General features: G+C 41.0%; 3 protein-coding genes across 12 annotated transcripts in view; all 3 read right to left on the reverse strand.

Annotated features, from left to right (window-relative positions):
• On the reverse strand, positions 1 to 9,268 carry LOC147142310 (sodium- and chloride-dependent neutral and basic amino acid transporter B(0+)-like). Of its 4 annotated transcripts, XM_086039591.1 has the most exons (15): positions 9,057 to 9,268; positions 7,808 to 7,955; positions 7,585 to 7,716; positions 7,182 to 7,343; positions 5,549 to 5,663; positions 5,324 to 5,456; positions 4,128 to 4,268; positions 3,744 to 3,879; positions 3,360 to 3,452; positions 3,150 to 3,275; positions 2,934 to 3,043; positions 2,756 to 2,855; positions 1,941 to 2,050; positions 830 to 997; positions 1 to 750 (listed from the first exon to the last, which is right to left on the reverse strand). In XM_086039591.1, exons 1-15 carry the CDS (start codon positions 9,108 to 9,110, stop codon positions 595 to 597), a joined length of 1,884 nt encoding a protein of 627 aa, XP_085895717.1. In that variant the 5' UTR covers positions 9,111 to 9,268; the 3' UTR covers positions 1 to 594. The 4 variants fall into 4 exon arrangements, 3 of the variants coding, with proteins under 3 accessions (XP_085895717.1, XP_085895718.1, XP_085895719.1); XM_086039592.1 differs by lacking the exon at positions 4,128 to 4,268; XM_086039593.1 differs by lacking the exon at positions 1 to 750 and having other exon boundaries at positions 836 to 997; positions 1,969 to 2,050.
• A 931-nt stretch (positions 9,269 to 10,199) lies between these two features.
• Positions 10,200 to 16,200, reverse strand: LOC147142311 (sodium- and chloride-dependent neutral and basic amino acid transporter B(0+)-like). Its single transcript, XM_086040624.1, has 15 exons — positions 16,052 to 16,200; positions 15,550 to 15,694; positions 15,347 to 15,478; positions 14,442 to 14,603; positions 13,786 to 13,900; positions 13,577 to 13,709; positions 12,622 to 12,762; positions 12,421 to 12,556; positions 12,084 to 12,176; positions 11,869 to 11,994; positions 11,556 to 11,674; positions 11,387 to 11,486; positions 11,195 to 11,304; positions 10,698 to 10,865; positions 10,200 to 10,587 (listed from the first exon to the last, which is right to left on the reverse strand). Exons 1-15 carry the CDS (start codon positions 16,115 to 16,117, stop codon positions 10,426 to 10,428), a joined length of 1,908 nt encoding a protein of 635 aa, XP_085896750.1. The 5' UTR covers positions 16,118 to 16,200; the 3' UTR covers positions 10,200 to 10,425.
• A 997-nt stretch (positions 16,201 to 17,197) lies between these two features.
• Positions 17,198 to 23,400, reverse strand: part of fmoda (fibromodulin a) — a 49,130-nt gene continuing 42,927 nt past the window's right edge. For 2 of the 7 annotated variants that reach the window (XM_086040288.1, XM_086040295.1), the window contains 6 exons: positions 22,216 to 22,276; positions 21,373 to 21,656; positions 20,470 to 20,592; positions 19,088 to 19,228; positions 18,738 to 19,005; positions 17,198 to 17,830 (listed from right to left, as the gene is read on the reverse strand). In XM_086040288.1, the coding sequence (XP_085896414.1) occupies positions 17,679 to 17,830; positions 18,738 to 19,005; positions 19,088 to 19,228; positions 20,470 to 20,592; positions 21,373 to 21,656; positions 22,216 to 22,276 (1,029 nt within the window). In that variant the 3' untranslated portion in view covers positions 17,198 to 17,678. Of the gene's footprint in view, positions 17,831 to 18,737; positions 19,006 to 19,087; positions 19,229 to 20,469; positions 20,593 to 21,372; positions 21,747 to 22,215; positions 22,277 to 22,740; positions 22,760 to 22,864; positions 22,884 to 23,400 lie in introns of those variants that run through there. The other 5 variants (XM_086040289.1, XM_086040290.1, XM_086040292.1 and 2 more) reach the window with 4 other exon arrangements.

The following is a 23,400-nucleotide window of genomic DNA, read 5'->3' on the forward strand; positions in this document are numbered from 1 at the left end:
TGGATTATTATTCTTTTATTTCCCAGCATGGATGGTGTCTGATGTAATGATGTTACAACAACTATATATATGGAGATGGGTATGAGCTGCAGTCTTGAAACTCTTGAGTCATTTGCTTGTTTTATGCTCATGTCACTCATACTGCTGCAGTATTTGGAGTCAGTGAGAACAGACAGTGAAGAGGTTGAAGAGAGTGTACTTGAAGAGGGTGCTGAGTTTTTTTTTTTTATAATGTGTTGAAATGTTCATCTTTTCACTTCACTTTCAAGGAAAAGGTTAGTTGACTGTTGCTTTGTGTTCAAAATCAATTAAAGCTCAGGCAACTTTATTTTAGAAAAAAAAAAACAACAACAACAACAAAGAATGATTTGAGAAAGCTTTCATTTCACCCACTAACTTCAAGTTCAAATAACATAAATCGCTACTGTCCTGTGAAAAACACTTGTGTCCAATTTTGGATTTTAAAAAAATGTTCGCATTAATGTGATGTTTGTAACACGGAAACACCGTTCACATAGAAATAAGAAAAATGAAAAATAAAATGGACGTAAGTGTTTTTCACAGGACAGCCACGAATTCTTGGTTTCCACGTTGTCACAAACCACTGAACACCGGCATCGACATTTGTTCGGGATCTGCTGCTCTTTGTTCTCTTTTTTTCCGGCAGCGTTCCTCTGAGTAGCGCTCTCCTCGATGGATGTCCAGAAAAGGGTGCCATTCTTCCGAGGGGGAGCACAATGACTTCAGGCGCTGCAAGGAAAAGTTTGTTTTATGAATAGAGTTCGCAACTTTCACTCTGCCTTTTAGTGAAAAAAATATCCAAAACCACCTTCCAAAGATTTCCTTCTGCTCTGCTTAGCTTATAAACTGCAATGATGGGGATCCATATGAGTGGGAGAGCAGCAACGCACCAACCCAAAGCCGCTGCCCAAGCTGGGAGTTTTACTCCTCCATAGTTGGGGAGCTTCAACGACTTCAGAGACCACACCAGGATGGCCTGCACAACAGTAGTCAGCTGTTAGTCAAACACTTTAAACTCTCCATAGACACGTTGCGTTTGTCTGAATAGAGGACCAACGGCGGCCAACCATGTGTTTTGCCTTTTTGTTGGATGTTTTTGTGATGCTGCTACGCAAAGTATAGCAGCGATGGCGTACAGAGAAAGTGCGTTGACAACCATTGGATAGATTTACTCGCTCTATTACGGAAAATACCTGAAAGAAACGTTTAAGCTTGAACGGTGTATTATCTTCGCAAGGAGGTCAGACAACACGCAATAACAGGAAGTGTGTGTGTATGTGACCGGGGGTGTTCCTTCTCCTTCCCGGGTGTGCACGGTTCAGTATAGGCATGGCAGTCACCCCTGTGTACGTTATTATCGAACAAACCAAGCGTAACTCTCCAACAAATCACTGAGACAAGGGACACGACTGCAATAAGTTCCACCGTGTAACTGACCGTCGACGTTTCCCTGTCAGGGGTCGCCATGGAGAGCCATGATTTGTTTGGTACAGATTTTATGCCGGGTGTCCTTCCTGATACAATTCAGGTGTAAATTTTCCATTATATCAGAGGTGCCCAACCACCGGGCACAGATGCGGCGGGCCGCACAGATGAAAAAAAGAAAGAAAGAAAAAAAAAAGTACAGTACTTCCGGTTTATTTATTATCCGAGGCTGAAAAACATTTTATTTTGAAAAGTGACCGGATTCTCTCCGTTACATCCATCAATGACTGACTCATATTGCATGTCAAGTTGTCTCCGTGGCGTAACGCTAATATTAAATGCACAAGCTAGCAAATGAGTAAAATAAACAAACGTATTTGGAAAGTATCGGTACTCGTATCGGCGAGTACTCAAATCTGAGTACGGGTACTTATAATGTGGCGTAAGATTTTCTTTTAAGTCATTTAAAAAGGAAATGTTGAGATTGTATTCACCAACAGGATACACGGGCTGATAACGAACCAACATGCTCTCCACCACAGCCAGAACCAGAAGCTCTTTTTCCCGAGCATCATCTCAATGTCTTCAATTAATCGGTTCATATCTGCAACACACACACGTGCGTGATCACGCACACATACACATACATGACTGAAAAACAGCAGAAATGCAGAATGTGTACAGTTAAGCTCCAAATGATTCATACCTGTCCTTTGCCAAATGTTGAATTCAAGCGCATTTTTATGTGCTGAACGGGTATTGTTTGGCTGGAATTGATTGAAGAAAGTGGCAAAAGGAGACATTGTGTATTTGCTGTCTTCACATTTTACATTTTCATTTGTTCCCTGTCCAAAATTATTCATAGCCTTTCAAAATACAGGCATACCCAATGTTCTTACTGTATAATACTCTGGATTATGTTGGACGGTACCATGAGCCTTTAGAATGGTTCAAAAGCTTGTGTTTCCTCGAAAATCCCTGCGGTATGAATCATTTTCAAAATGTAAAAAAACAATGAAACTATTCTTAATTAATATCCCAAAACTAACTTTGACAGTTTTTGGCACTTTCTTGTGTCATTTCCAGACAGAATATACAAGGTCAGTAAAAAAAATCACTTTAACACAACATTTTCTTTTCATAATTTGGGTTTTAACCGTATGCCTTTCTTTGTATGGAACTGTGTTTGAACTTTGAACTGAAGTCTTTGCAAGGAGGGGTTTATTGAGCACAAGTATGCAGCGAACAACACGAACACATGCAAACACAACAAGTTAAAGTAATAATTGCTTCTCAAAGTCCACGTTACCATATAAGTAGCAGAAGCCAATGATCTCCATCAGAGCCAAAGCAATCAGTACCCATGTCGCAACAAACGCATCCATTAGAGTCACCCAATATATTCCTGCCTGTCACACAGACACACACTGCACATGAACATTGTCATAACAACGCATTCCTGTAATAGCGTTTATCCACAGACCCACCTTTGTGACTAAAGGCAGGCCTAATAAGAAGGTGATCGTGGAACAACCAACACTTATATAAGCCCGTTTCCATTTCGGGAAGGCATCAGTGATGCTGGTGGAGATCACCTCTAGTGAAAGACAACAGGTGATAATGGCGATGAAGCTTCATGGTAAAGCGGCTATTTGCAGTTAGTTAGGCATGACGACATAGCAGCAAATGAATGATGACCTTACCTAAATTTGTGAACTGAGAGTCGAGGCCAACAATGAATATCATGAAAAAGAAGAGGATTGACCAAAGGGTGGGAATGGGAAGCTTGGTCAGGGCTTCTGCGTATACAATGAATGCCAGGCCGAATCCTGCGCAAAGATAGATCATTGCATAAGACAACGCACAGCACAGGCTTTCGATATCTTGAATTTGTGCTTTATCAAGTGTCTGACCGTCTTTCACCACTTCTCCAATAGGAACTTGGTAGATGTGGGACATGTGACCCAAAATGGAAAAGATGGCGAAGCCTGCTAAAATGCTTGTTGCTGGAATGGAATTGAAATTGTCACATTAAAGACACAAATTAAACATAATGCCTCATTTGAAGCAAATACAAAGTTTATGTCTATTTGCTGTATTTCACCGAGTACACGTCAGAATCGCAGGAATTTAGACCTTCTGCTCCCCTTTGCTTTCCGACATTAAACACCACTAGTCAATGTACTTACCATTAATGAAAATAATTTACGACCTTAATCAACGTATTTTATCCTCAGAAGTAAAACTGCTGTTTGTGAATGCGTGCGTGGGTGCGCGTGTGTGTGTTTGCGCCCTACCATGGTTGACGAGGCTTATGGCCACCGAGTCGATGAACATGTTGTTGTGGAACTTGCCATAAGAAGCAAGAGTCACAAGTCCCCCACAAGCAATCGCGAGCGAAAACGCAGTCTGAGTTGCAGCGTCCTTCCACACCTAAAAATACACACGCGTCGGTTTTACCACAATGGCCACAGACGGCAGCGACTGCTGAGGTCAACAGCCAAAAACTGTTCTCGGCATCACAGTTTTGACTGCAGTGTTCTGTGGCATTTTTCTAGTTTTGCGATTAACCACTGCAGACGTGAACATTGATACTGAGGGGATGCATTAGATCCTTTTTGTCCCTTACTGATCCCCATGCCAATAACTGCAAATTCACACTAATGCTCAATACTTCTCACCTCAGCTTCTGTCAATTTAGTGAGGTTGGATTGAGCGCCAATGTAGAAGTCTATCCCATTTCTGGCTCCCTTGAGTGTCGTGCCCCTGATCAGCAGGATCACAAGCACCACATACGGGAATAAAGAGGTGAAATACATAACCTGTAAAGACACAGGGTATATATGAGCCACAAAGGTCAAATCCCATGATGGCCAATTAGCCAAGCTGGGAATTTTACTACAAATCAAGCATCCGTTATTCGCCTTTTTTTCCGGGGGTAAAAAAATAATGTATACTATAGGCCCGTCCGGTTTTCTCAGGGCACTCCGGTTTCCTCCCACATTCCAAAAACATGCATGGTAAGTTGATTGGATACTCTAAATTGGCCCTAGGTGTGATTGTGGGTGCGGATGTTTGTCTCTGTGTGCCCTGCGATTGGCTGGCAACCAGTTCAGGGTGTCCCCCGCCTACTGCCCAAAGACAGCTGGGATAGGCTCCAGCACGCCCCGCGACCCTTGTGAGGAAAAGCGGTACAGATAATGGATGGATGGATGGATAGGCCCGTCCGCCTCTAATTTTAAACGGGCGTCCGTCTGCGAGTATGACTAAACTTTCAGTAGCATCGTTCCCCCCGCTATTTGAACAGAAATAGTGACTCACGGCGCTTTGGAAGCCTGTTCACAGCCTGGTCCCTCACTCAAATCGGTCCCCCAAGCAACAAAAACTATTTTCCTTCCGGCGCTCACCATCGAAGGCCATCGAAGCCTCGCCGCGAAAAATTGACTACTGACGGACTGACGAACGGCCGACTAAATAAAGGGGCTTCCGACCATGGTTAGTCCGTCTATTTTGGAATTTTTCCCTTCATTCGTCAATCGTCAGCAAAACGGGCATCCGTCAGTGACGGATAGACGGACCGGTCCGTCATATAGGCGGAGCGCCCAGCTCTGCCAATTACTAAACCTGGCAGAGCTGGTTTAGTAGCTGACCTAAAAACACTATCAGAGGTATTGACCTACATTCGCATTTATCTAAATGATCACATTTGTTTCCTGAACCTGTATTGATGTATTCTTGTTGTTTTTTAGTATGAGTTTCAAATTCTTCACTTTGAAACACATACAAAAACAAAACAAAAAAAAACACACATAATATTGTGTTCCTGCTTTTTTTTCTCTTATGTTGTGAATGTAGAAGTAAAATATGACTGGCTTACTTTTCCTGATGACTTGATTCCTTTGATGAGGGCTGCAGCAACAAGGATGGAGTTCAGCAGTAAACAGAGAGCCAAGTGCCAAACTATTGGACCCGTCTCCTCGATACTACTGGATCTCTGCAGAGCCACGCGACTGGGGAAGAGGGTGAGGCACCATTCATTTTCAGAGACAACAACTAAAACGGGTGAAAACGTGTTTGAAGACGTGAATGGGAACATCCTTACTCCCAGTACTGCTCACTGGGGCTCTGCGCTCCAAGTTTTATCTTGTCAGATGAAGCACAAGTTCTGTTGTCCTGAGTCCAGTTGGCTACTAAAGCACCACTTATATTGCAATATACTAGAGAGGGAGAGTTGATGAGTCAATTGCTTTTCCCTCCAGGAAGCATTGATGAAAACAGTGTGTAGTCCCCGCTAAGCACCCACAATGAACAGTGAAGAGGATTAAATGTAAGTTGCCACGAGTAGATGAAACCTTGGATATAAATGAACCTATATCTGCCACAGACGACGTTTACAACACTGAGTATTTTGACAGGGCTCTTGCAATGATGACAAATACAGTGGCGCCTCTGTAGTTAAATGCCACTATGGAAAACTGTTAGACCATTATTTGATATCAGTTTAAAAGGAAAATCAACCCAAACATATTTTTTCAAGAATATGTTCTATGCAAGCCCACTAGTTGAAACAAGGCATTCTAATAAATATTGCGCTTGTGGAATAACAGTTAATCCATTCGTTTTTAGCCCTCTCTGGGGCCGGCCATTTTGTCACGTCAGTCGACTGAAAATGACATCACAACTACTCAAGGCTCAGGTAACGACCAATCACGGCTCAACTTTAGAAAACGGACGATCTGTGATTGAGCCCTGTGTAGTTGTGATGTCATTTTCAGTCGACAGAAGTGACAAAATGGCCGCCCCCTGAGATGGCTAAAACCGGGTGGATTTTGCTGCTTAACTAATTTTCTTAATCTGCTGAACTTTATTAATCGGAATGCCGTGTTTCAACTAGTGGGCCTGCTGGGAACATATTCTTGACAAAAATATGTTTGGGTCGATTTCCTTTTAGGTATGGGGTGCGTGGTACATGCAGTACATAGATGGTATTTGTCCTAAAGCATAGATGTAGACTACATCCCGATGAATTGGGATAACACTTTTTGATGATCTCATCGTATCAGCTTCTGCGTAAAAATGTATTTCAAGTATGTCTGATTATGGAGTTGGAGGAGCTGTGTGCGTCCACTTCAGTCAGCCATCCTCCCTGCTTTCACGGTTGCTCGGAAACTAATGCTAAGCGCCAGGCACCTTGTGCCGCACCAGCTACGAGCTGCGGCTGGATAGCTAGCATGGCTGAGTGCTAATGTTTTCACTTAAGGATAAGGATATCACATAAAATGTCAACCTTGTATTTTAAAAATCAATTTGTATATCTGCAGATTGTTCATTATTTTCTATTAAAAAGTTCAAACATTCTGGAAGAGATTTTGAGGTTATGTTGTAATTATAAAAGTTTCAAGAAAATTAGTTGACACTTACACTGATCTTTGATCAGATATTCTTCAAAATTAGTAGTGATTCTTTTTTTCTAGCATTGAGCAGTAATCACTGAAAGTTGTGTTTAAAAATGTGTCAGACTCAGTGATTACAAAGCGAAACTGTATTATTCAAGATTTCAAAAGGCAATGTTGTACAAGGATTATAGGTTGACAAGGTTAAAGTACAATTTGAAAGTTCTGCATGAAAAGTTTTGGTCTTTGTCGTCTAGCGCCATTATAATATCAGAGCAAACATTTTTGTTTTCTTGAAACATCTCATTCCATTCACTGTAACGCAGAGAAACTGTAGAGCACCTAAATCTGTGTCGCTGCAGTTTTTATCGCCCCAACTTTGGCACGTGCTCCATGGCAGAGGAGACTGGAAAGAGGCAAACAAGTAGAACAAGCCATAGGATACGATGACGTTGTAGTATATTGACATCTGGCTGGTTACAAAGATCATTCCAACGCCGACACCTGCAGATAGGTCAGAATGCTCGGTATGCATAGTGGACGGCGATTAAACATGCACGTATGAGCGTTGCAAAATGTAAAATTCACTACCAGACGCTAACTCAATCATCAAAGATCACAAATACTTCCCCTTTATTTGAAAGTTAATGTTCTACAGGAAGCGAACTGATCCATCAACCCATGATTTTTTTCAGGCGAGTAAGATCAGGCCAGGGTCACAATAGTGCTTGAGTGATAGGCTCACCCTGAAGTAGTGGCACGGATCTCCATACATTGACTACGCCTTGACTGGAGAACTGTCCAATGGCACTTTCCAGGAAGTAAAGCGGAATCCCGAACAAAATCAACATCGTCAAATAGGCAATGACAAAGGCACCTGCTCAAAGGAAATAAACAAACATCACCTATGCACTTGTAACCCTCACACATCAATGTCATTCAAAGGATTTGTGATGTGGAATTTTTACCCCCGCCGTGTTTGTACGCTAAATATGGAAATCTCCATATATTTCCCAGACCAATAGCATAACCAGTCAAAGAGAGCATGTATTCTGTCTTGTTGGTCCAGTTACCACGCTCTGGATTCTCATCACCTGCATCAATCACGGGAGGATCCTGTACAGAGATGTTATTCATGTCATGCTTCCCGTCACATCCATCTGTCTGCCTGGCCTGCAAGTTGTCAAAGCCAGGGGACGTTAACTTATGCTTATTTATCAGGGCTGACCTGCAATCTGCACTGTAAAACATGTAGATAACTCTTAAGTTCTATTTTATTCATATCTTAGTTTAGTGTGTGTGTGTATGTATATATATATATATATATATATATATATATATATATATATATATATATATATATATATATATATATATATATAATATTTTTTTATACATAGTTAATACATATTATACTGTAGAAACAGTATAATATGTTATCCTGTATAAACAGTATAATATCTTATAATAGCCAACGGGACTGAAAGTGTTTGCAAATGTTTGTCAACATTGAAATGAAACCCCGAAGGACTGTAGGGCTCTGTTGTTTTTAAAGATTAGTCTGAAATACTTTTCCCACCAAATGTGTAATCCCTACAGTAAACAATATTAATTCCACCTTCACAATCCAATGAAAGAGATGCATCAAAAATTCTGCCTTTACAAAGCTGGTAATACAATTTTCAATTGACACTATTGAAGAGGTATTAGCGTTTTACAATTGGTTATACTTTTGTGGTTGGAGTTCGCAGTGATGAAGAACCGCATAACATTGGACTTAAATTTTGGAGTCTTATTTAGCCAAATGAGCAATTTTACTGATTAAGTGTATCAGAGGTGGATAGTAACAAGCTACATTTTCTCTGTTACATTTATTGAAGTAAGTTTTGGGGAATCTTGTAAGTGTAATTTGAATGCAATATACTTGTAACTTTTATTTGAATAAATACTACTTTTACTCCATTACATTAGGCTATATTCCGCTCACTACCAGTAGAATATTTTTAATCTAAATGTAATTTGTATTTATTACTGTTTGTGCGATCTACTTTGGTTTGTCAGAGATACTGTTTTACCAATCCAACTGAACTATTAGTGACATTTGACTCCATTTGAACAATCAAACAGTTGTGGTTCAATGTTGATGTTATTATGAAGAGCACCAAATGACAAATAAATAATCTATCATATATGATTTCAAAGAACTTTCCATCTCACCTGATCAGCTGTAATGGCCACATCTTTGGGAGGGTTGCTGCTGTATTTCCACATGTTGCAGTAGCAGCTGCTCCCAGGTGGTGAAAAGTTAAAGTGACACTGAAAGTTTGTCAAGTCACTGGGATCCACTACCAGCCAAAAAAAGTCATTTTCGTGATACCGGCATCCGTAAACCTTTCAACAAATGTAGTCTTTCCAACACAAAACCTGTCTGGTGCATTTGAGTCAGGTGAGTCTCAGAATTACAGGAGGTACAAAGTTAAAAGGCAGCCTTTTTACTTTGTAGTTTATCCTAAACAAACAGTAACCTGCTGGTCCTTAGGCTTTATTTGTCCTTCAACTGTTAACTTAGTACAGTTTGTCTGTGGTGTATGTGTATGCAATGTGACGTGTATGATCATATGAATACAAAAATGAAAAATGGCTTCGGCTATATAACACGTAATCTCGGCACAAGTGTAAGCACTGTAAAATTATTATCACTGCATTCAGGAAGAGGTGACATATGCTCTCTATGAAAATATGAGCATATAAAATGATATCTGAATGCATCAAACAAGCTTCAACCAAAGACATCTAACTTTCTCATTGTTTCAAATACATTTTTACATTACGAATTTTAAATACTCTTACTGTAATTCGGGAAGGGTGTAGACACTCGTCTAGACACCAAAAGTCACCAGTCATGTAAAATAAATAAATAAATATACACACCCATTTTGTTGTTGGGCACCTTGCCTCCTTTCACAAATTCTGGGGATAGCAGCCATTACTCAATCAACAACATTTTTTTATTTCCTAACTAGTATGAGATGAACATCTATTTCCCGAGGCCACTCTCCTATAATTTTAGGGAAATCGTGGCGGGGAAGTCAATTGAGTAATACAATTCGGGATTTGCCCACTCATCTGCTATTACAAGCTTTTGCTTGTGAATGCTTGGAGTGAATAGATGCGGTTTACTAGTTGGCCACCAGATGTCCGTAAATTCCAACCACAGTCACACACGCTGGTTCAGGGGTGCCAAACCTATTTGTGTCGCAAGCCACGGCGTAGGTTAGGGCCTGTTATGATTTTGAAGCCATACACGGTACAGTACATTTATTTTTATTTTTACATATACACAACAGAATGATGGCTAACTGGCTTTCAAATCAGAAGTCATTTATTTTAAAATGTGGTTTGATAACAACACATGTGTTCAGTATCTCAAGTTATTAAAAATGAAGCCATTTTCAATTTGGAAATTGTTTGAAAAGAAGTACATGCGCATGATTTGCTTGAACCGGCCATAATGTGGCGTAGACGGATGTGAGTTTAACACTAGTGCGCTAGCTAAATTGGTTGAAAATGTCTCCTGAAACGCTCATTAGAACCATGAGCTCGAAATTATATTTACACTTGGTTCTGCTCTGGGGTGGTTACTGGGGTTCTTCCTGCTCCTGCAATGTTCTTCTGTGTACCGCTCACCACGATGGACGTCCAGATAGGGATGCCAATGTTCCGAGGCAGAGCACACTGACTTCACACGCTGTGAAAAGTCAGACAGCAGGATAATGGATGCTATTTGTATCTGGCATTCATAAGAACAATATTAAGCAACACACACACACACACACACACATGGAAACGCGCACACACCTCCCACAGTGTTCCCTGTGCTCTTATCAGCTTAAAAAGAGCAATGAGTGGAATCCAAAGAAGGATAAATGCTTCAATGCACCATCCCAGAGCCAGAGCCCAAGCTGGGTACTGGACCTTTGCATAAGTCGGGGGCATAAAAGTCATCAGAGACCAGATCAGGATCACCTGTAAAATGAAGGAGTAATTTGATTAAAGTAAATCACTCTCTCGCCACAATCTGTTGCAGTCAATGAATGCCTGAAGTCAGGCGCCCTTGAAAATCAGCACATTCTTAGGGCTCTATTTTCTGGAACAGCACAAGTCTGGCACCAGGTGCAGTGAAAATCTGCGCAGGTGTAGATTCGAATAAGTTCTGTTCTTTTCGCACACCCATGCAAGCAAGTACAGCCTGGTGCATTTTAAAAAGGGCATTTTGCACTGTTAGGGTCGTGAACACAACCAACTTGTTTCACTGTTACATACATTATACATCACAATGTAAATTGTACACTTACCACTATGGCACAGGGGCTGATGAAGAACCAACACGCTCTCCACCAGAACCAATAACTGGAACTCTTCTTGCCAAGCATCATCTCAGCATCCATAATAAAACAGTTTCCCCCTGAAGAAGAACAAACCAGAACATGGCCACATTCAAGCGAAATATACCCTTCACTTCCATTTGTTGCAATTGTCATATTTACCATATATGTAGATGAAACCAATGATCTCCAAGAGAGCCAAAACGAGCATTACCCAACTTGCGACAAACTGGTCAACAAGAGTCACCCAATATATTCCGGCCTAGACACAAACTGACAAATGGAGCAGGTCCACTTACACAACAGTGAGAAATGTGTTCAGAAGACGTACCTGTGTGACGCAAGGTAGACCAAGGAGGTAGATCAATACACTGATTAAAATGGTCAACGTGGCATGTCTGGAGGTGAAGGTGTTAGGGAAGGAGTCGATCAGGCATGTGGTGATCACCTCTAAGTTGAAGAAAAGATACAAGGTTTAGGATCAATAGATAGATGGACTCATCTATTACTGCTAGTGCTCCCCCTACTACTGTATTACTGTAACGCTGGTCACAACATAAGGACATCAGCACAGTCTAACAGGAATCAATACAATACTCTTGTACAAGACTCAATACTCTTATCCCGGCACAGTCATGTCTCACCCACTGCTCCAAACTGGGAGTCGAGACCAACAGTCAGCAGCATGAAAAAGAATAAAAAGGACCAGAGTGGAGAAACAGGCAGTGTAGACAGAGCATCTGGGTATGCAATGAAGGCCAGGCCAAAACCTGCGCAACACAAAAACGAAATTTAACAGTCAACCCGACAATAAACGTTTCATACACTTAGTACTAAGAGGTCATTATGTGTGACTCACCTTCCTTCACCACCTCTCCGACAGGCATTTTGTAAACATGAGCCATGTGGCCCAAAATGGAAAATATGGCAAAACCAGCCAGCACACTGGTGCCTAGCAAAGAAGGAAAATAGCAAAACAGATTAAAGATGGTGGAGATTAATGTTCTCTGCAGTCATCTATTTACAGATATTATTGATGTCATGTGCAACATCACATAGCCCTCAAAATGGAGACCTTCATAAAAGCACATTTTTGTTCCAGCTTTTGTAGTGGTTTGATACAGGCGTATCTAATGAAGTGTCTGGCCAGTTTACATCTACATACTTCCCCAAAACAATGTTCATCGTGCTCCTACCAGCATTAGTGAGTGTCACAGTTAGTGAATCCTTCAACGTGTTGTTGTGGAATTTGCTATAGGAAGCAAGTGTCATGACTCCGCCCCAACCAATAGACAGAGAGAAGAAGGTCTGAGTCGCAGCGTCTTTCCACACCTAAAACACATTGCGATGCTTGAAATCACAAGAAATTACGATCAATCAATCAATCAGGCCTATACTTGTGCCTCAGCCAGCTTGGTCAAATTGGACTGGGAGCCAATATAGAACTCTATCCCATCTCTGGCTCCCTCTAGTGTCACTCCCCGGATCAGAAGAATCACAAGCACCACGTATGGGAACGTAGCAGTGAAATAGACAACCTAGAGGGACACAGGACAACATTCTGAAATGCTTGTTATTTTATTTCATTGTATTTTGTTTGTAATTAACTTTATTGTGGAATGTTAAAGCTGTGCTTCATTTTATCACAAACAAACCAAACTTGCTCTTTCACTAGTTTTAAACACTAGTTTTAAAGAGGAAGTCAACCCAAACATATTTTTTTTCAAGAATATGTGATATGCAAGCCCACTAGTTGAAACACGGCATTCTGATAAATATTGCATTTGTGGAATAAGAGTTAATCCACCCATTTTTAGCCATCTCAGGGTCGGCCATTTTGTCACTTCTGTCGATTGAAAATGACATCACAACTGTGCCGTGATTGGTCATTACCTGAGCCCTGAGCGGTTGTGATGTCGTTTTCAGTTGACAGCAAGTGACAATATGGCCGCCCCTAGAGATGGCTAAAAAGGGGTGGATTTGGCTGCTTAACTCATATTCCACAAACGCAATATTAATCAGAATAGCGTGTTTCAACTAGTGGGCCTGCTGGGAACATATTCTTGGAAAAAATTGGGTTGATTTCAGCTGTAAGAGTTTGGAAACCAATTGTATATATTTTAATACCCCAAAAAATCGCCATTAGCTGTCCTAAGATTCTAACGTGAATGAGAATGTGAACCATTGCTTGTCTGTATGTGCCCTGTAAGTGACTTAAAATCTCCGTAATGCAAACATGTGCCTGCCATCATTAGGCAAACGTGACTGAACCGCACAATCTCCCAAAGGTGAATCCCAAGGGTTGACTTAGTTTATGGAGGTGCCTTTAACGGTTCCACAACACTGGCTTACTTTGCCGGACGACTTGATGCCTCTGATGAGCGCGGCACCAACAAGGATGGAGCTCAGCAGCAAACACAGAGCCAAGTGCCAAACGATTGGACCCGTGTCGTCGATGCTACTGGATCTCTGCAGAGCCACGAGACTGAGGAAGAGGAGAGAATATTTATAACCATATCCAACAATGTAGAAAAAACAGTTTGAAGATGGAACACCCTTACTCCCAGTACTGCTCACTGGGGCTCTGCGCTGGCACCAAGATCGTGTCGGATGAAGAACAAGTCATGTTTCTCTGGCTCCAATTGGCCATTAAAGCCCCGCTTATATTGCAATACACTAGAGAAGGAAAGAAAATGAGTAAATGACTTGCTCGTAGAATTGGAACTATTGAGCTTTAACAACATAATCTTTAAAGCGGAAGTCAACGGAAACGTTTTTTTTTTCAAGAATATGTTCTATGAAAGCCCACTAGTTGAAACAGGGCATTCTGATACATATTGCATTTGTGGAAAAGGGTTAATACACTCGTTTTACGGCCATTTTGTCTTCTGTCGACTGAAAATGACATCACAACGACCAATCACGGCTCAGATTCAGAAAGCAGGTCAGCCGTTATTAGTCATTGTGAGCAGTTGTGATGTCATTTTCAGTCGACAGAAGACAAAATGGCTGCCCCCTGAGATGGCTAAAAACGAGAGCATTTTGCTGCTTAATTTATATTCCACAAACGCAAAATTAATCAGAATGCCGTGTTTCAACTAGTGGGCCTGCTGGGAACATATTCCTGAAAAAAAATATGTTTGGGTTGACTTCCGCTTTAAGTGCTCCATCTTTTTTTTTTTTTTTTAGTTATTATTATTTTCTTTTTAATAAGCACCTCGAGGAGAGTCGCTGCAGTTGCTGTTGGTCCAACTGAAGCAGTCGGACCAGGGCAGAGGAGACTGGAAGGAGGCAAACAAGTAGTGCAGGCTGTAGGCCATGATGGCATTGTAGTAGATGGACAATATAAGGGTCACAATAACCATGGCAACGCCAACCCCTGAACAGAGCAAGAGTTAGAAGGATTGTTGCTCTGATTTCATGTCTTCATGTTTGTCTTCCTTCCCCTGAAGCACAATTTCCTGTTGGCCTGGTGCTAAAATATTCCCTTGAAGTCACATTCTGTACTGAAGATAGAGAATATGAATAATTCATTTAGAAAAACAGACGTCATAAATTAGCTGTGGTTCAACTAAAATCACATCTAGTCTACTTTAATGTACTGTTTACGGTCTTTTTTTTTTTTTTTTCACAATCATCAGTATATAATACAGTATAATAATTCTTAGTTACTGACACTGTTAAGAATGAACTAAGGGAGTGTGCACCTCCACCAAGGCTAAAATGAGGTACAAAATGCAATGTAACATACATAAAAACAGACAACGACAACCAGATCTAATGAGACTTTTGGCTCTATTTTGATGACCGGTGCTGCCAAGTCATTGGCTGAGACATTCAGTGCTCTATTTTTGTAGACAAGCGCATGTGCGTTTGGATAAAAACTTCGAGCTTACTCTTTTGTAGCTGGGGTTTCCCACTCAATGCAGTGTTCCCATGGTGGTTTCACTTGAAATTTATCACGTGTTATTTTTGTTTATTTGATCCACATTTTGCTGCTTTATGTCAGTTTTATTGACGCACGCCCTTGAAAAACAAACAACTGGGAGTCATAAACAAAAGCTGCGCTAACCACTAACCATAGTTAATCTTCAATCAGACACGATGGTCTGCAGATCTTACCCTGGAGTATCGGCACTGCTCTCCACACATGAATTGGGCCTTGACTGCAGAACTGTCCCAGTGCACTTTCCAAGAAGTAAAGAGGAATTCCAGCCAGTACCAACATGACAAAATAAGGTATAAGAAAGGCTCCTGCTGAAAGATACGGGGCCGATCAAGCATTTGGGTCCCAAATTACAACACATGTCATCAGGTACACCTACCCCCTCCGTTCTTGTAAGCCAAGTACGGAAATCTCCAGATATTCCCGAGGCCGACGGCATAGCCGATTGTGGAAAGCATGTACTCCTTCTTATTGGCCCAATTCCCTCGACCAGAAGTCTTCCCACCCTCGTCAACGTGCACATTCTGTTACATCCAATGTTCCAACACATAACACACACACGCACAATGTGTCACCATCTGTTCGCCAACACATCGCAGCTTGTCTGTGCAAAAAGCAGAATACAATCATTTTTCACTCAATAGTAAGTGCACTTTTGCACCACCCTTGCTGTTGCGCAGTCATTAAGGCATGGATTGCAAAGTCGAATGAGATTCAGTTTTTCAAATATATTACTCGCTATTATTTGAGCCCGTCAGAGATGTTCATTTAAACAAGTTAGTATTATGGTGTAAAACACAGCATGGCACAAAACTGTATATGTATTCTGCGTGAATCTCCCCATTTGTGGCTGCTAGTGCGTGGTCGGAGTTAACAAGTACCTGGCCAACAACAGCAGGGTTCGGCAAAACAAAATCCTTCCAGTTGTTCCAGCGGGATTCCTTCATGTCCTCTCAAGTTCTCTTGAGCTCTTCTTCGTACCACATTCTCAGGTAGTTCTCTTAAAGGCTCGGTCAGTTGAGAACCGCGAGCTTCTCCGCCAATCATGAGCACACACCTGACCGCCCTTGAGATGCCTTTGTGTGAGTGTGTTCTGGTATTCTCCCCTAAATGGGGACAACGAGCGGTCTGCGCTCTTGAAGCCGTAATGTTGGCTTGTGTTTCTGTGTGTGTCTTCTTGTGTGTGTTAACTCGAATGAATGGCAAACATGATGCTGTAACTCAAGCAGCAAAGTTAGTGAGAGACAACAGTATTTTATAGCACCTCATTACGGTCAGTGACTTGAGGCCACAATGTCATCACTGTAAGCCTATAAAATGTACACTTGATGCAGGAACACAACCAAGCATTAAAAACTGCAAATAGATGGCTGATGATGCTACAATCCATTATTACTTCTTTGTCTATTCATCCTGGATCCACATCTGAATGCCTCTGCTCATGAAATGAGACAAGTCAAGTACAACATTCTTTAAGGAAACTGGCAGGAATGTGGAATTTAAAATGCTTTTACAATCAGTCAAAAATGTCCTGCTTGACCTTTTCCTCGTTGTGAACCCGAGGCTTGTAAACCCTTCTTCCACCTCATTGGCCTGAACCTTGTGAATCTTATCTATTTACCTCAAGAACACTTGGGAGGAGCTTGCGCCTGACCGTAGATGTCATTAATGAACACAGAATCAATACATTCCCAAATATCGGTGAGCACGAATATTTAGTATTAATGCATACGCTGTCACACATTCAGCCTTGCCACTTTTTGTGACTCCCATGATGGAGTCACATCAACATTTTGTACAACGTGATTACCGGTACATACTAAGTTTTATTCATGACTTTGAATATTTGTCCAGTCATACTGATTAAGAGGTCAAATATTTTGGGATAACATCCTCCAAACCCCTATAAGCATTTGATTGACGGGATTTTTAAGTGTCCTGGCATTATAGAAAAAAAAAAACAGAAATCATTTGGTTGAAATGTATGTAGTTGTGGTTTAATGGGTGAACAGGCAGTAAGACAGATATGTCAAATGTTTGTGTTTTATTCATGCAAAAAGTAAAGAAAAAGATGATAATCTTCAACACTGTAAGAGTGCACTTGTACAAAATCAAGCATTGTCAATTTGTGAAAGATTATCTTGTGAATGCAATTCCACTACGTACCTTTAAGGTCAACCAACATGTGCTGACCAAAGGAAGAGTCATGTCAAACTTGTCGTACAATAAATCTAGTTCGACAATGTTGTCAAATATATTCAAGTACAAGAAAAAGAGTAAGGGAAAGAAAGCCTTGCTAAATAATACTTGTGAAAGGCCCTAAAAATTCTAAAATAATATTTTTTTTTCTTGAAATAACAAAAGTTATTGTTGCACACAGAAACATTCCCAAAAAATCCAAAAAGAAAAAAAAAATGTCTGTTTTGGATATAAAATAATCCCGCAGCAGTAGCAATGCAGAACAAAGTTTCTGATCGAGGTGGTGTTATGCAAAGGTCGCGTACACGTTTAAACGTCAATGCTGGAGGCCAAACGCAGGCAGAGTGACGAATCCGATGGGATGTCCTGCTGATTGATCTCATTCCCATCCAGACGCAGAGTTTGCAGCTTGGAGAAGTTGCTAATGTCCACGATACTACAGAAACTCCCCAATGTGAACTCTGCAACAGCACAAGACAAAACCATAATTAGTCATCTGCTAGCACTTAGCATGTCCACTGACATATGTAAAAACGTGAAAACGGGTTCACAACTGTTGCAGTTTGCATCATACCTGCATTGGTGACTTTGTATTAGTTTGCCATTCAAACGGTTTAGTGGGGGCGGCTGGCTTATTTATTTCAGTTATTGTCACTTTGCCATAAACTCTGTTTGGCGGCAGGATATAAAGTATATGTGATACAGTAAATTAAGATTTTACTGTAAGTAAAAGCACATTTGATAGTTTATGGGCAATATGTTTTTTTTTTCTGGTATGTATCCTATTAACCTCAATTCATCCATCCATTTTCACTACACTGTCCATTGTCGCCATCACACAATTTCGCAGATTTTCAAGCAATGTTTTTTTTTTTTTATGGGGGGGTTATAGTAGTACCTACACTTACTGCAATACACTTAAAAGTTGAAAAGGAGAGATACCGTCGCTGACTGACTATTTAGTTGTGTAAAACACACTTTTTATTGCATTCAAATATGTTTAGAATGTAAATATTCGTTGCATTAAGTTAAAATCTGTTGCAAGTCAACTCAAAAATTGTCTTTTAAATAATATGTTCTATGCGCCCCCACTAGTCTAAACACGTTTTTCTGATTAAAATTGCGTTTGTGGAATTTAAGTTAAGAAGCAAAATACGCCAGTTTTTTTCCCATCTCAGGGGGCGGCTATTTTGTCACTTGCTGCCGTCTGAAAATGACATCACGGTTGCTCACGGCTGCACTAACAACCAATCATGGCTCAGCTGTTTTCTGAAACTGAGCAGGCACTCGTGCTGCCGTCTCACAACATATTTAATATGAAAATGACCAAGTGAAAAAGTGGTCAAAAAAAATCCTGCCTCTTCCTACCTTTTATGTGATTGGCTTGGAGATAGAGATGCTGCAGGGCGGGGCTGACCAGAGGGATTCTCTCCAGGTGGTTGAAGCTCAGGTCCAGCTCCACCAGGCCTGTCACATTAAAGATGTTGGACGGGAGGCCCTTGTCTGTGAGCTGGTTGTGGGCCATCCGCAGATACTGCAGCTGTGTGAAAGCGGCAAAGAAGCCCTCAGGCAGAGAGGCAATGGAGTTGGAGTCCAAGTACAGTTGGTGCAATTGTTCGGGGAGAGCCTCTGGCACCTTGGAAGGAGAGAGAGGGAAGTCTTGAAGTATACAGAGGCCCGTATTTTGTACACAAAAAGTCACGCACGCACACACTCACCTTTGTCAACTTGTTGGCGCTGACGTCCAACAGTGTGAGGGATGTCAGGGACTTCAGCGATGCACCCATGTCTGTGATAGCGTTGTCATGGAGATGCAGGATTGTGAGGTTATCCATTCCTTCTAGGTCTGAAGGTGTTACCTAGGCAACAGGTACTTTATTATAATGTACTTCTAGTGAGCAATAGCAAAGCATAACAAAAGCTGCAAAATGAAAAATGCTGCACAGAACTGGTATTCCTCTGTCACATCCTTCAAGAGGGCAAACATTGTGTTCTGTAAATTGGGGCATCCATTTTGGGGTGTAGGCACAGTAGGCACGGAGTAGTTTGTAGAAATGGGCCAAGTCATTAGGACTAAGAAACTCACAATTGCCGGAGAATCGCTGGTGCAAACAAAGGCACTCAGTTGTTATTATAGTGGGGGAGGGCAATTCATAACAGATGCCAGAGTGCATTATCGAGCGGCATTTAAGCCACACCAGAAAGAAAAAAAATCAGGAAAACTGAAATGGTGAAAAACAGTTTAATGCTGTATCAACACAACTGAGCCCTACTGTAAAACTGAAGAGTACTTAATACAATGAAATGAGTTAACATAACTAAAACCCTTTCAAACAGAATCACTTATTCTAAAAAAAGAAATAATATGAGTCAATAATAAAGTTTTATTGTATTAACTCAGTTGTTTCACTAACAATTTGTCGCATTTTAAATGGACCTTTAATTATCTTCAAATAAATTTATGAATTCACTTTACAGGATCTTTAAAGTGGAGGTCAACCCAAACGTATTTTTTTCAAGAATATGTTCTATGCAGGCCCACAAGTTGAAACACTGCATTCTGATTAATATTGCGTTTGTGGAATAAGTTAATCCATCCGTTGTTAGCTATCTCAGGGGTCGGCCATTTTGTCACTTCTGTCGACTGAAAATGACATCACAGTTGCTCAGGGCTCAGATAACGACCAATCATGTCTCAGCTTCAGAAAACAGGTGAGCTGTGGTTGGTGGTTACTTGAGCCCTCATCGACTGTGATGTAATTTTCAGTCGACAGAAGTGACAAAATGGCTGCCTCCTGAGATTGACAAAATTGGATGGATTTTTCTGTTTAACATATTCCACAAATGCACAAGTGAGCCTGCATAGAACATATTCTTGAAAAAAACATGTTTGGGTTGACTTCCCTTTAACATAATTTGCTGATATTTCAACAAATCTCATGACGTCATTCACAGTGATGTTGAAGTTCTGTTTGACTTTTTCTCCCCACAACATGTTCATGTCCGGGATATTATCTATGAACATTGCACTGAATATGAATATACTACAACCACAATTATGTGAGCCCCACAACACTACACCACTGCTGCAAAGTGTTACCTTTTCAATGTTGTTATGATTGATCCTCAGGTCTCGAAGGGTGCGAGGGAGGTTACGAGGGATGCTGGTCAAGTTGTTGTGTTGTAAATAAAAACGCTCCAGTCGTTCCAACTTCGAAAAGGCCTAAAAACAATGTGGTCATCCTGGTAAATTGGGAAGATTCAGACTCAAAATGTTCAAGTGTCCAGCTTTTCTTTTCAAATCTCTAAATTGTCCATCTAACATGCAACTGCCTGAAGTGAACTTGTGTGTCCTTGTCAGGGTTATAATAGTTAAGGATTTTTGATTATAGTCCACTTTTATTTAATTTTCACGTTTGGTTTTTTAAATTCAGTTAGTTTTAATTTCTTTTCTTTTTTGATGATGCTTTAGCATAGTTTATAGTAGTTCTAGTATTAGTTTTTAACTCATTCACTGCCATTGACGTATTTATTTGTCTTTTCACAGTCCAGCCATTCATATTGTTTTTCAAATTTTTCCAAACGTTAGGATAAAAGAGCGTCTGAAGATGTCTGGCAGTGAATGGGTTAACTAAATGGATCACTTGTAGAGTGCAAAATATAAAAAGGTCACTAAGTATTGTGTAATAAAGTAAAGTAAACTACTGTACAAGTGTTGTCAGGGAGAAGTGTTTGACCTTCCTTCTTCTGTACGGACGTACATCAATACCGAAATAAATGCATTAAAATTTAACCCTGCAAACTCATGCATCATATTAATCGACATAGACAAAAACAACGGACGTTGTTGTCGCTATAATTATTGTTAAGTTTTAGTTAGTTTTTCAAAGATATAGTCTTTTTCCTTTTATTTCACGAATGAAAATGATTTTTTCAATTTTAGTTTGAGTTATTTGGTTCGTTTTTTGTTAATAACCTTGGTCCTCGTAACTGATAAGTTTACCTTTTCGCTGATGCCATCAGATGTGAGGTGGTTGCGGTGCATCATAAGCCACACAAGATTGGTTGCGTTGACCAGAGCTGAATCAGATATGGCTGTGATGGCGTTGTTTTGGAGGTACAAGTACTTCATCCGGGAAGGGACGCTGGGCATGACTGTCAGGCCCCGTGCGTCGCAGTACATGGCGATGGAAAAGGTCGGGGGACAGTCGCACTCAGGGGGGCACTCGCCTCCTGTGGTGTCCATTTGGATGGAGCTCCGGCGGCTGTACAGCCAGGCAAAAGGATCTTGTGCATGGGAAGGAGAGAGTGGAAGCAGGGCAGACAAGAGGATGATCACCGGATGCATGGCGGCACTCACGCAAAATCCTCTTTAACCTGAATGGTGACAGAAATGTGCATGTTTATAGTAGTTAAGAGCTGTTGAAAGCATTTCCTTACTTTATAAGTTGCATGTTAACGCTCAAATACAAAAAGTGCAGCCACTGGCATAGTTTTGGAATGGGATTGCCTGCAGGGAGCAACATTCTTACAAGTCTTAATCCACAGGGAACCCAAGGAGGAAGTTTAAAAAAAATGCCCAGGACAGAAATGGAAACCTGGTTACAATGCACTCTTTGTAGCGAGGCCTCAAAAGTGGTCCAAATTTTCAGAGGAGTCTCCAATAGTCAACTTGATGTCCGAGCAGCAAACAATAACACTAGTATGGTCATATCTGCGCGTCCTTACAGAGCTCCTATTAGGCCTCATGCCGTTCTAATTGCCAGAAGAGACACATTGACGGACACATTCTAACACACACGCACACACACGGACACGCACACACAGACAACGTTATACGCTTTACCTATTCTGCGATACGGGCCCCTTCTCTGTGTCCACCTTGCTGTGTCTGAGTGGTCCCAAGACTGGAGGACACACGGACCAACAACAACAAAAAAAAAAATAGAGGTTAAGGTCTCCACCCCTTTTTTCGCTCATTCACTGTGATGGTTTCTTCCGCTCTTAACATCCACCCTCCTGCACCCCTTTGGGAGAAACACACACAACACTACAAAATGATTAGGTTTTTTTTTGCTCTTTATTTTTTGTTGTTGTTAAATCATCAATCATCAATCTATTATTGTGCAAATACTGAGGGAGCTGCTTTGACTACTATTATTGTGCATACAAACTGATGATTTTTATTACTAATACAGGGGCCTCCTCTGTTTATGACATTTGACACACAATGAACTGATGATTGCAGGTACTTTCATTGGCTTGTATATTTATGGCATAGAATGGTTTTTGAAGCAAATATTGAATATGACTTTTCTACTAGTGAGTGAGGGGCAGGGGGTTAAGACATGAGTATATATGATGTCATCACCTGTGATGCTCATGTACAGCCACTAGGGGGTATGTTGGCGTCAAAGGATTGCCTTGAATTGCCAGTGAATGTAAATCAAACACAAACAGCACAAAGACTTGCATATACGGGCTGGTAAGCAAACCTTCACGTGTTCCTGAACGTCCTTCTCTAAGCAGTTACTTTAAGGGTTAAATGAACACACGTGCGAGTTTGCCCACATGTTGGCTGTCTGGACTTAATGTGGGTCACTTCCTGCTTCTCAAATACCATCTGACTTTGTGTCCACGTGCTTCCTTTTCGTCTTTTCATCAAAATAATGTTACTTTCGCTGTCACCGTTTGCTGAATCATACATTGTAATTTAAGAAAATAAATAACAATGATGTAGCTGTTAATGAATTGAACATGTTTACACTAGAAAGTCGGACCCAAGATTTTAGAGCTGAAAGCTGGGCATTTTACAACAAATTTGCAGTCCTTTAACCTTTTTTATTACCCTTCCCCCGTCCATCCATCCGCCTTTTTGTCCGGGCAGGAAAAATAGTAATCGCCTATAGGGCTGTCCGCCTATGATTTGAAACGGGCTTCCGTTAGCGTTTCCGACGACCAACTTCGCCAAACTACCACCCGCGCAATGGATGGAACAGTACACAATTTATTGTCTCCTACATTTAAGATG

This window comes from Filicampus tigris, chromosome 9 (assembly GCF_054856515.1).
Source record: "Filicampus tigris isolate MCC_2025a chromosome 9, RoL_Ftig_1.0, whole genome shotgun sequence".
NCBI classification, from domain to species: Eukaryota; Metazoa; Chordata; class Actinopteri; order Syngnathiformes; family Syngnathidae; genus Filicampus; species Filicampus tigris.